The sequence below is a fragment of the Amphibalanus amphitrite genome, unplaced genomic scaffold (assembly GCF_019059575.1).
Source record: "Amphibalanus amphitrite isolate SeventyFive unplaced genomic scaffold, NRLGWU_Aamphi_draft 000317F_arrow, whole genome shotgun sequence".
In the NCBI taxonomy this organism is placed as follows: Eukaryota; Metazoa; Arthropoda; class Thecostraca; order Balanomorpha; family Balanidae; genus Amphibalanus; species Amphibalanus amphitrite.
The window spans coordinates 148,263-161,726 of record NW_024881812.1 but is presented as its reverse complement, the minus strand read 5'-3'; the positions used below and the strand labels follow the sequence as shown (position 1 = coordinate 161,726).

Here is a 13,464-nt window from a genome sequence, read left to right as displayed (position 1 = left end):
ACCTGAGGTCAACACCCCAAGTTGACCTGACCCGGACAAAAAGTATATCATTCGACGCGCCTGAGCGAGGCGAACACGATGCTGCCAAAATCGGCGCTCTGCGGCCGTTTTTTGCGAAGTTATTCACCAAAAACTGAACCGTACCTTGGGGCACTTGACCTGACCTCAGAGGTCACCGGTTGACCTAGGACCTTAAAATCGGGTACCAATCTCTGCGTCTCGTAACGGCGCACACGCTCGTTTTTTCCGCGACGCGCTAGCTCCACCAGGGGCGAAACGGCAAGGGGGGGTCGTACCCGCCCCCCCCCCCCTCGGCCGGCGCGTATGTAGAAAACCAATAGGTCCGGCGAGGGTTAAACAATAATATATTTTAAGATCATGAACCATATTCAAAGCAAACTAGACCAAACTAAGACTTTGGATACTATATAATAAGGGCAAATTTGCAAGCAATACCTACTCCTACTGATTCGGAACTTAACGTGAACAATTGAGTTATCGCCATAAATTGTATCTGTTAGCAAGTGTAGCTTTCTACCCGGTTTACAATTATGATTTATGTCAACAGACCTTGTTAGGTTTGTCAACAGCTTATGTTCTTAGCATTCCAGAAAAATATCCCACATTTTTGTGTTCTTTCGTTCGATGCACGTTAAATACACTAATAATGCAGTTTGATTTGTTCGTCACTACTGGCCTGAAGTGGCTCCCCAGCCGGGTCGGCTGCCGCAGTCGCACGAGTAGCCGGCAGGGGAGGTCGGGTCGCGGGAGCACGCAAACCCGTTGCCGCACTCCAAAGTCTTGCACGGGTCGCGGGCAAACTGCGAAATGATGCACACATGTTTCTTGTGATTTTGAAATGCAATTATGCATTTCAATAAAGATAGTTATGCATTTACCTAACAACCACCCACTTATTTCCCTCTCTTTCACTCTCGCTCTCTCTCTCTCTCTCTCTCTCTCTCTCTCTCTCTCTCTCTCTCTCTCTCTCTCTCTCTCTCTCTCTCTCTCTCCTCTCTCTCTCTCTCTCTCTCTCTCTCTCTCTCTCTCTCTCTCTCTCTCTCTCTCTCTCGATGCTTACCTGACACGTCTCTCCTTGCCAGGCTGGTGGGCACCGGCAGTCGAACCCCTTCCGCGTATCATAGAGGCAGGTGGCACCGTTCTGGCATGGCCCCTTCTCAGTGCAGAGATTGACGTGAGACGAGCATGAGCTGCCCTCCCAGTCTTCGGTGCAGATGCATTTAAATCCGGTACCGGAGACGGCGCACTGGCCGCCGTTTTTGCAGGCGCGTGTGGCCTGACAGCGTCGCAGTGCCGGAGGGATGACCGGCTTTGGCGGGACCTGGCACGTCACACCGCTGAAACCGCCTCGACACAGGCATTTGTACGCCGTGTTGCCAAATTCCTCGCAGGTGCCGCCGTTTTGGCACAGCTGGAGCTTGATACAGTTCTGGAGGGCGGTGTTGACGGGTTTGGGAGGAATTTGACACGACATGCCCGTATATCCAGTAACACAGGCGCATTGGTACGTGCTGGAAGTCGCCTCTTTGCAAGTGCCTCCGTTTTTACACAAGTCAGCTTTTTGACACCGTTCAAGTTCACGGTTTACAACCTTATCGCAGAGATTTCCCTTCCAGCCTTCAGCACACGCACATTTAAAGGCGTTACCAGCAGGTAAGCACGTGCCTCCGTTTTTGCACAAGCCAGCTTTTCGACATAGTTCAAGCTGACGGTTTACAACTTTGTCACAAAGGTTTCCTTGCCAACCATTAGCACACGCACATTTAAAGGCCTTACCAGCAGGTAAGCACGTGCCTCCGTTTTTGCACAATCCAGCCTTTTCACAGAGTTCGAGCTGACGGTTTACAACTTTGTCACAAAGGTTTCCTTTCCAACCATTAGCACACGCACATCTAAAGGCGTTTCTAGCAGGTAAGCACGTGCCTCCGTTTTTGCACAAGCCAGCTTTTTCACATAGTTCGAGCTGACGGTTTACAACTTTGTCACAAAGGTTTCCTTTCCAGCCATTAACGCACGCACATTTAAAGGCGTTACCAGCAGGTAAGCACGTGCCTCCGTTTTTGCACAATCCAGCTTTCTGACATAGTTCGAGCTGACGGTTTACAACTTTGTCACAAAGGTTTCCTTTCCAACCATTAACGCACGCACATTTAAAGGTGTTACCAGCAGGTAAGCACGTGCCTCCGTTTTTGCACAAGCCAGCTCTTTGACATAGTTCGAGCTGACGGTTTACAACTTTGTCACAAAGGTTTCCTTTCCAACCATTAGCACACGCACATCTAAAGGCGTTTCTAGCAGGTAAGCACGTGCCTCCGTTTTTGCACAAGCCAGCTTTTTCACATAGTTCGAGCTGACGGTTTACAACTTTGTCACAAAGGTTTCCTTTCCAACCATTAACGCACGCACATTTAAAGGCATTACCAGCAGGTAAGCACGTGCCTCCGTTTTTGCACAATCCAGCCTTTTCACATAGTTCGAGCTGACGGTTTACAACTTTGTCACAAAGGTTTCCTTTCCAACCATTAACGCACGCACATTTAAAGGCGTTACCAGCAGGTAAGCACGTGCCTCCGTTTTTGCACAAGCCAGCTCTTTGACATAGTTCGAGCTGACGGTTTGCAACTTTATCACAAAAATTTCCTTTCCAACCATCAGCACACGCACATTTAAAGGCGTTACCAGCAGGTAAGCACGTGCCTCCGTTTTTGCACAAGCCAGCTCTTTGACATAGTTCGAGCTGACGGTTAGCAACTTTATCACAAAGGTTTCCTTTCCAACCATTAGCACACGCACATCTAAAGGCGTTGCCAGCAGGTAAGCATGTGCCTCCGTTTTTGCACGAGCCGGCTCTTTGACACAGTTGAACCTGGCTGCTTACCGAGCCCCCAGCCACATCTGGTGTTTTGCAGCCAACGCCTTTCCATCCGGGGGGACACAGGCACTTAAATTCGCGGTCTCTAAGCGGCACACACGTCCCGCCATGTTTACAGAGTCGGTATTTGATGCAGCTCTGCAGTGCCACGTTGCGCTCCTCAACGACGGCGGCTCTCCACTGGCACCTGTTACCCCGCCAGCCCGGAGCACAGTCGCACTGGAACCGGAACCCTTGCGAACGGCAGGTGCCGCCGTTTTTGCAGATTCGCATGCGGACGCATACGTCCATGGCACTGGAGCGTTTGGTCCGTCGCAAGGATCTCGTGCAGGTAGGAATCAGGTCTGTGGGTCGATTGGAACAGTCGGTCCTCTTTCGGTAGTGCTAGTCAAAAACTCTAATATAAGCTCAATAAAAGTCTAGTGAATTTGATGTGAACCTACACTAATTAATTGCACTACAAATATGTAGAGTAATCCAAACTTTACATATAGTCATCACGTATTTTTACCATAAAAGTTTAAGTAAAAACATATTTATTGAGATATCCAGAGCATCAAAATAATGACCACAGATGCACTGAAATCCTACCGCTTTGAAATAAATGCCTATAGAAAGTGTACAAGAAAGGGTGAGGTTAAAACCACAATGGAGTAACAATGCTCGTATACTAAACGAAGCCATGGTCGTGTTTTGACCGATCTGCCGTTCCCGGTAGGGAGGTATATGTCCGCACCTGACACCGCCGTCCAGCCGGGCCGGGCCTCGCAGCCGCAGCTCAGTCCCAGCGGCCGGTCGGGGTCGCGCCGGCACCGCCAGTCGGCGCCGCACGGGTCGTGCTCGGCGCACGGGTCCCGTTCCGTCTGACACGAGTCACCTGTCCAGGCGGGCCGGCAGCGGCAGCGCTGCTCTGACGAGGCCGTCACCCCGGCGCCAGAGGCGTTCCGGTAGGCGGCCTCTGTGTCCACCATCTTAGGGTGGCGGCGGACGGGAACAGAAAACGCATTGGTAGTTGGTGGGGACTCGCAAATAGACTTTTTATCTTTCTCAAATGTGAGTATACATGTAGCTACATACGGTTATGCATCAATCTAATAAAAATCAAATGTTTGATTCACAATACATTTGAAATTTGGGATAAAGTATCGAAGCTCGCCAACGCTTAATATTTCTTTCTTTCAGATGCTGATTTGCCTCATTAGTTACAAGTTAGCCTGCACTTCCATTCTTACTACAGATAAAACAGGGATGACAGTGCTTGTTGTGACGAACTAAAACAACAAACATTACATTTGCCTAAAAATTAATTATCTTCATAAATAAAAGTGAATGTAATCGCCAATCGGATCCTGTAGATCAAACGGTGCCAATCAAATTTGTTTTGCTTTTTATAAGACGACCAGGTACCATGAAAATATGGTCAGTAAAGAACACTGATAATTGAAAATACAAAAATGCGAAGGGGATAAAAATCAGAGTAAGGTCATTCGATAGGCAAGTTGCTATTTCTATGTTTCAGATGTCTTTGGGTAAGCTCATTGAATGTCTTTTCAGATGTTTTGCATTTATGAGAAATGACATGCAAATTACAGGCCGTATAAGTGGAACTGATGCGTTCATTATACTCACAACGCAATCAGCTCTGCCTTGGTACTGTATATCACAATGCAGGTTGTCCACGGGACATCGCAGCTCGCGCCGTCTGGTGTAGTTTTCAAACAGGACAGGATCGGGGTAGCACAGAGATGGCGGAGAACACCGCGGAATGGAGGGTGAGCGGCCTCCCGTATATGCATCATTTGCTATAGTCCTGTAAAACACGTCAGTAAAGTAGGTAACCCAATAGATTTTCTTTTATTTTCATTTTATTGAATATAAGGGCACAAAATATATAGCTTACAAATGGGCACATATGACATAACAGAGAGGCAATACCTATAACATAACCAAATTAACGGCTGTTTCATCAAGCCAGCCATCAAACCATTCTTTGACAGACTTGTGTGTGGTCGTTCCGGGAAGCCGTTGCTGTGGGCTGACTGGCCGTCTTTTCGGAGCGGCTTTGCCTGACAGTTATACTGTGCCGCAATGCAGCGCCGCCAGAACGCCTGTGTGGTAGGCTGTTCCGCAGGGCACTGCGCCACCGCGGGTTTTGCGCTTCGGGCTGCGTTTGAATGGTGATAGACAATTACGAATTGCAGGGAGTCTTGTGCATGCTGATTGATGCTGCTCGAGTATGAACGGCGTTGAACCAGAGGAACACAACGCTGTTTGAACATTAAATGTGTTGTGCTGACTTGATTTAGAGTAACAGCCAACAGGCAAGAAGAAATTAATGATCAACTTACCGTGAAATAAGAATCAGCAATACCGCTGACACCGCGAGCTTGCTGTAGTCACTCATGACGATATCTTGATCTTATCAAATAAATGATATATAAAACAATCATGTAGAAAATGGAACACATGTGAATATTACCGATCATGGCTAATTCAGGGTAATGTAACCGTTTCAGATCCCTTTTCTGGATATTTACTGCTACAACGTATTTTCCCATGAAAGCGGTTAGCAATAATCAATTGCTATCTGCTTTTCGTACTTCAATAACATAGGCTATACCTTAATTCATTTCATCTTCATTAATGTTCATGAAATATTCAAAATCCGGCGCTAAATAATAAATATCCATAACATTTTTACACCATCTTGGACATGGAAACTAAACGCAATGGTTGCGCAATGGAGCATTGCATCAAATTATGTCACAACGTTTTACAAAGAGTTCAATGCGTGACAAAATATCAAAAGTACTTTAGATTGCGAGAGCAACCGCAGGATAGGTCAAAGGAGGATATGCGCCCCGTGCGAATCCACGTTCACTGGACATGGTCTGGTATATAAATTATTACCTTCGCTATGGCCGTTTTCACGACGGAATAGCAGGCATCTATTTAATCCCCATTTGATCCTTTGGTTCCTCAGGAATTTTAGTAGTTCTTTTTAGTAGGTTCCCCAGCTTTCGAATGAATGGTGCGTTAGTTTGCTATTTTTCTATTAAATATCACATCGATTTACTTTATCTAAGGATTTATCACTAATATCAACATAAAGCGTAAGCACAATTATAAAATTATGAAATTATTAAATACTAGTACAATAGTTAAAAAAAGATACTGAGTTGCCAGGCTACAAAGAATATATTCATTTATGGCGCACGACAGACATTTAGAAAGCAGCGCCCTGTTTTATTGCACGCTGCTAGCCGCTTCCATTGGGTTTTGCAGGCCGACGTCATTGGTCGTTACACGTATGATGTCACGCGACTTGTGGCCTGTCACGGCTCTTTAATGATCTCCACTAAATGAATGCAACAATGGCCTTTTAAGTTGATCTCTGTGGCCATCTGTCTATGGAGCGACCAATATGAAAGTTGGGTGAATTTACCGGGGTTACATGACTATGAGCAAGCAAATGTGTATCAGGAATGGATTTAGGTGGAGAATTGCGCTGGACCATGAGTGCTCGAACGCTCCCAATTCCATGCGCCGGTTTGGCTTTGGAGCCGAGACAGACGATGCGGGTCAAGGTCACCGCTGGGGTGACGGTGGATTGGCTGCGCCCGAGCACCCGTAACGCGGCACAATTCTCCATCTATGGATTTTCCTATTCGCTCAGCATTGTGATAGGCGTTCGTAATAGCATTTACTCTGCTCATGTACCTATCCCCGGTTATTTAAAAGAAGTTTTTGTGGGGGAATATCACGGCTTTAGGTACTCGGTGGCCCTATTCACGACTTTCAAAGAATGCTCCGATAACTAAACACCGCACAGACCTACTGCATTAGTGAATCTGACAGAAGGTCTGTGGAATTACATCCCCCCCCCACCACACCCCTAAAAACTCATCCAGTGTCCAAAACCACTTTTATCGACTCGCAAAAAAAACACACACACACATACACACACAAAGCATGGGGCATGTCAGCTCTCAGTTCATTTATCATTGTCTTTACCATGGTTCAATTGCATTGCGCGATTTAAAGCACGTGAGTGCCTATATAGTATATATGTAGAAAATAATATCTACAGCAAAACATCCAAAATTACAAAGGCTACAATGCTTAAAAAGTAGGTTCATCAAGGAAGCCCATTTTTACTTGCGTTGTGTTCCCAACCATGCGATTCCAACGCGGGCTATTCGCAACGTCTGTTAAGGCACGTTAACAACTGACAAGCCGCCACCGCTGCCACTTATTCATAGATGGTTGATATCGCAGCTTGGGCGTCAGCAGCGCGGCCCACAACGCGTCGGCGCCAGCGCACGCAGCAGTTGGCACTCGGCAGCCGGTGTTGCGACTTAAAGGGACCCTCCCACCTTAACATTAGTTTTGAGTTGAGATAGCCAAGTTTGCGGCCAGGCTCAGAAACCACCATTTATCCTGGTCGTAACCCCCGCAGCTTTATGGTGTTCAAGAAATTTCTTCCCTTTACTTGCAGGGTGGGACCAGCGTGGTCCCTATCTCTTAACCATTACGGGAATCTGATGACGTCATCAGGCTTTCGAACGTCCGTTAAATGTTTGACTGAAACGTTTTGTAGCACGCGGTGGTATATGCTGCTTTGCGCGCAACAAATGCCGCACTTTCAAATAAAGTCGCTAGGATCAGCGGAGATCCCAAAAAGTAAACAAAAGTAAAAGTCTAATATCTTGAAAACCGGTGAATATTTTTCGATGAAATTTGGTAGATATTCGTTTTTGCTCTTTCTGAACCGAGCGACATCACTTTCATGCCAATTCATTAACTTTTTTGAAGGTGGGAGGGTCCCTTTAACGGCCGGCCGGCCCCATGAAGGAGAAGCTCTTGGTGAAGCTTTGTGATCGCCTCATAGCCGCCTTGGATGTCATCTTTCTTGGCAGATCCATCCGTTCAGATGGTACGGTGCAGTCTGGATAAAGGACGAAGTCCAACGCCGCTAACCCCGCGACCGCCACCCCACAACGTGGCCGCAGACCGAACGGGCGTGAGGGCCGTAAGGGCCACCCCGCCATCCGGTAGGTGGCTAAGCAGCCGGGCGCAGCGGCGCCTGGGCGGCGGCCGCGCTGAGATGAAGTCCCAAACCGCCATGTCGCCATCACCGCCATCACCATTGCTGCAGCTGTTCCCAACCGCCTCAATCACCGCCGTTTTGCCAGCAGTCGCGCCGCGGAATGGCAGAAGCTCCAGAGTAGCCTCCAGCGCCCCTCTCCGCACGTGTGCAGGTGCACTGCGGCCGCCGGGTCCGACGTCCAGGCAGAACATGATATTTCCATGCTGCTCCGACGGTGGGCTGGTCTTGTTTGGGCGTTCCTCCACTGTGACGTCGGTCACGCCTGCCCCGGCCAGGGCGCAGAGGCCGACGTGTCACCATCCGGTTGCAGTCCTCAGTCGGGTCGCAACGTGTACCTCTTCCGCAGCGTGGAGCGCGCTCCCGCTGGGCAGCGATACAGCCAAAAGTAGCATAGCATGCGGGCGGCCAGCGCTGCGCCGGACAGCGGACCCATGCCGGGGGTATGCCGGTCTCGGCCATTAGCGGGGTCGTCGGGGCCGAGGCTGTACATACAGCTGGTGACTGCGTGAGCCGCCAATGAAGCTCACGGCTTATAAGCTCGACGCGGGCATCACACGCCGTCCCGATGGGAGCTCCACGACGACGCCGCGAACTCCAGCGCGGCTCGCAGCGCGAAGACCAGTACGGACGGCCGGGGCAAACGGCGTGCGGGAGTCGCAGGCGACGTTCTGCGGACAGAAAGGGTTGGGCATAAGCTGGTCGGCAGGACACTCTTGAGCCGAGCCTTTGATGTAATTACAGATGATCCAGAAGCATGCACAAAAATTCATGACACACTATTCTCATTTATGTATTTGCTACATATGATATGATATACCAGCTCATGATCAGTGACGCATTCTGGGCAATATGTTCTAATGTGAAGTAACTGAAGTTACAGCTTAAAAGCTTAAAAAAACAGCTTAAAAAAACACACACATTCGATAGCTTATGAGAATAACATGCCTTGTGTGCTTAATGCAGGAAAATATTTTTTTCACTTTTTTAGAAACAGCAAAAGAGTTGTCAACAAGCCATGTCAACTATCTAAACAATTTTTATGGAGACTGCTCTAGCTAGCTTAAAGTTCCACAACGTTTCCGGAGCACCGTACCCAAACTCAGTTCATGTTACAAGAAAAAACAGTAATAATGCCTCCTAATTTTGAATGAAATATAGGTATGAGTAATTTGATTTGGAAAGCAACAAATTTCCGCACATCATTTTAGCAAAATTACTATTTTCTTCAGCCATCAGGTTACACAAAACTATAGTAAACTTTATGATCTAGTTTACACAAAACCAAAGCCCCGATTTTAACAAATTGAAATGTAGATAAAATTTAAACAATTTTAAAGAATGTATCGTGGAGAAAATGAAAAGTGTAGATTTGTAAAGCCGGGATATTTCAATTTCACGGATTAGGCACTTAAAGAAATATCTTCACCTTTCTTTGAGCCACCAGCCTTCACCCAAGTTTTACACGAATGTAGTGAAGCAGACAATGTGGCAACTCAAAATTGTGATGGTTTGAGATAATTATGACGGTAAAAGAAAAAGCAACACAAGGTTCCTTACCCTCGTTTTTTCACATGGGTTCAGATGAGGCTTCAACTGTTGCCGACCTGAGGAGCTATAGGGACTTGAGCTTTCCAAAACTCAATTTCTAAAGGCACTGAGCAGTGTTTGGCTTTCACACGAATGCGATAGTAAGTTATATGAAGTTGACAAAGCAAGCAAAGCAAAGCATGATGCCCCGCGCGTCCGCCCGCGACCACGCCCCGCGTCCGACTCCCGACCGCCGCGTGACCCGAGGCGCCCGGCGGTCACGTGACCTACCGGCCGGGACTGCAAACGGCCTTCACCACCATTCTTGTATGACGTCATATCCTACTGAGGTGCTGATTGGTCGGAATTAGATACCTGAAGGTAATTATCTGCCGTAGTTATTTTTGTTTCATTGTTTTGCGTGTTTTCTTATATGAAATGTAATTAAAAAATTTGTCATATTTTAATCACCATTAAAACATAACTGAATAGGTATAAAAGAGAACTCGATATATACTTTCCTTGTTTTTAAGAATTCCGGAATTAGATACCCGAAGGAGCAAAGAGGGAGCAAGTTGCCACGCTGATTTAATACCTCATAGTCGAAAGGTGGGCTACTAGAACCAAAAATTGCTGTGTTTGTAAATAAATAAGTGATTTGAGGGCAAAAAATGCCCGGATTTCAACTTCTAAAATTATTTTGAACATAAAATATTTCAGTTTGAGGGATGTTAAGGCCTCTAAGGGTAGGTACTTTTTAGGTATCAAATAAGTTCCTCTGCGAAAGTTCCGTCGTGAAAACGGCCTATATAAAACAATTGAAATTCGTTAAAAGGTTGCATGGTCTGTTCAACTATATAGGTATGTAGGTAAGTACAATCACTTTGTAGCTTCAGAATGCACTTTTCCGGAGGAACGCCTGTTACTAAGCTTCTTGGCTTCAAGGATATAATATCAAGTCAACCTTCACTTATGTTTTATTTAGGCATAAAAATGACATCTTTAAGAAAAGAAAGGAAACCAATTTATGCCTTTCAGTCGAGATGGGCTTTGGTGGATTTAGTGGAGCTTTAGTGGATCCGCTATCCGTCCACGGGGGCCGGGGGTGTACTGATAGCAGTAAACGGTGATGGTATGCCTACTAATATATTTAAACCTAGGTAGGTACTATTAAGTTTATTATACCTACTAATTATTATACATAATAAAATAATCAATTAAGGTATACTACTCGTGCTTCATACTTGCACCTATAAGGCCGATATTACCTCTACCTAATGCCTATATACCTCTATAGAGATATTGACGATTGATAAACAGATCTCATAAACAGAATATCGTATTGGGCTACACCAAGGCAAAACAGTTGTTTAAACGGTGATGTGAAAGTGGTGACACCACCAGCACTAAGAGCACAGTCTGCACAAACCATAAAAACAGTACCTACCTACTCAGCGATACATGTGCAGTAAGCTTTTTATTTTTTTCTTATAAGTTTCCTATTATGCGAGGAACACGAACACCTTATGCCCTTAGGGACCCATGCCCCTCCCTGTGTGCGCCAGCGTCGGGCATTACCCGAGGCTCGGTCACGTATATAGGCTGACTGTAAGACAGGCAAACGGACCTCGAGCGGTCAGCTATGTGCAAGGGTGAGCCTTGTACAGCCCTCAGCAGACTGCGTGGTAACTGGTAGGTATTCTTTTTTCGTCAAAACCGATAATAACTCAATGACTATGTTACCAGTCAGTCGGAACTCACTGCAAATAGATGCGCCACTCTCCACTCCTTCGATTGGGTCTAACAATAAACCCAAACTACGCCTTGTGTGGCGACAAAATGTAAAAGCTTGTTTTGGGGCGAATATATACTTTTGGGTTTTGTTGCCAAACTGGATGGAAAATGAATACGATGATAATGCCAATCTAAGGTGCGGAGTCTCGCGCGTCTTGCTGTTATGATTTCCGAGTAACCGATAGCATTAAGCATAGTATTCGCGTTATTCTCGGTTTTGTCGAAAAAAAAGAGTACCTACCTACCACGCAGTTTGCAGAGGGCTGTACATGGATGAGGGTCTCAATAAACTTCGTCATGATTATAGAAGCCGATCGCAACAAAGCTTTCTGTACCCTGGAGTTAATCAACTTTACAAATATGGCCTAAAAAGTTCACGACCTTGACCCAGATGACTTTTGAAATGTGAACTGTCACGGGTCACGGGAACATCGCATGGTCCCGGACTCCCGGGACCACATTCCAGCCTGACATGGTCCCGGGACCACATTCCAGCCTGACACGGTCCCGGGACCACATTCCAGCCTGACATGGTCCCGGGACCACATTCCAGCCTGACATGGTCCCGGGACCACATTCCAGCCTGACATGATCCCGGGACCACATTCCAGCCTGACATGGTCCCGGTACCACATTCCAGCCTGACATGGTCCCGGGACCACATTCCAGCCTGACGTGGTCCCGGGACCACATTCCAGCCTGACATGGTCCCGGGACCACATTCCAGCGTGACATGGTCCCGGGACCATATCATGAGGCTGGAATTGCGAATCGGGGTATGTCGGCGCATATTATCCGTGCGTTTCCACGCCATACTTTTTATTAGAAACGTGCCAACATATGGAGTTATATCTGACCCATGCATTGTGGTGGGTGTCAAAGTCACGTAAAGTTCAGGTAAAGGTAATTAACATTTGGTAACAGAGGGCGGCTTTTTCGAGTTTTACGACTTTTTAGTTTTTTTTTTTCTGTTTTGTTTTAGGGGAAGTTCGCTTACCGAGATATGCATAGTAGGCGGCGGAACGGGGAGGGCACCGGAGCACCGTGCCCCCCTTTGATTTTGGAATTTTAACATTAGCCCTATGGGCGTTGCATGGAAAGAATGGAACCAAAAGTCGGCAGTGCCCCCCCCCCCTTAATTGAAGGTGTTTCGCCGCTACTGGAAATATGTTGACCCGATCGCACCGCATAGGCATAAGGAAGGCAGATGCCCTAAGAGATTGGCGCGCGAGTCCCAGGTACCGGCCATCCGTCTATCACCCGGCGGGCTCCCGCCAGAGGGACCCTGATCCGCGGACTGGCCTCGCACGTCACACGTGGGGGAAAGTGGGTGTATTGCGCCCTCCTAACCAATTGCGCCCACCAACATTCCCACGAATTCAATGGCATGTTTATAATTTTGTGTTCGAAAACAATATTTTCACCACCGGATAGTTCATTTTATGGCCCAAGCTCTCCGACGAAGCCAATCAGCAGGGCTCATTACGCCATCAAAGATATTACGGCGTTTTCTTAGTTTTTTTTTTTGCAGTATTTTGAACCGTTGGCTATAAAAATATGTGATAGGTGTGTGATTTTCAGAGTGATATTTAGAAAGAAACCCCCTTTTTTCATTATATTTCACTTAAACAGTAAACTTCCTTCAGCATATTTATGATAACTTCTACGCTTTTATTAAAAAGTACCTCAATTTTAATTGCGCCCATGGCAATTGCGCCATGGGGGCGCAAATAGAATAATGGTGTAGCTATTGTATCACGACAGTATGAATGCATCATTAACTGATTGCAATAAAGAAGGAGTTTAATGCCAGGCAGGGGAGCAGCCCGCTGTCGCCAGTCCGCAAATTATTTCTCTCGTCAAACTTATAATGCAGCTGCCATTTAGGCTGCAAACTTGTGGTGTAATTGACAAAATACGGCATTTTCAACATGGACTCGGGCGTGAGAGGTGACAGCTATGATCAAAAAGTAAAAACTGATGTCAACAAGTTGTCGAAACGATAAAAACTATTAATTTTGAGAGAAACGATTGAAAATTTAACCGTAAAGGTGCATAATTTCACATATATCTACACTGAAAAATTTTTTTACTCAGGCCAGGCATTACTCAGTAATAACTCATGAAGAAACTCAGTGAA

The 13,464-nt window shown here is 46.5% G+C and overlaps 1 protein-coding gene across 1 annotated transcript; it reads right to left on the bottom strand.

Annotated features, from left to right (window-relative positions):
• Nucleotides 1-689: 689 nt before the first annotated feature.
• On the bottom strand, nt 690-3,864 carry LOC122388294 (adhesive plaque matrix protein 2-like). Its single transcript, XM_043379246.1, has 4 exons — nt 3,630-3,864; nt 1,830-3,237; nt 1,082-1,682; nt 690-821 (listed from the first exon to the last, which is right to left on the bottom strand). Exons 1-4 carry the CDS (start codon nt 3,862-3,864, stop codon nt 690-692), a joined length of 2,376 nt encoding a protein of 791 aa, XP_043235181.1.
• Between the last annotated feature and the right edge of the window lie 9,600 nt (nt 3,865-13,464).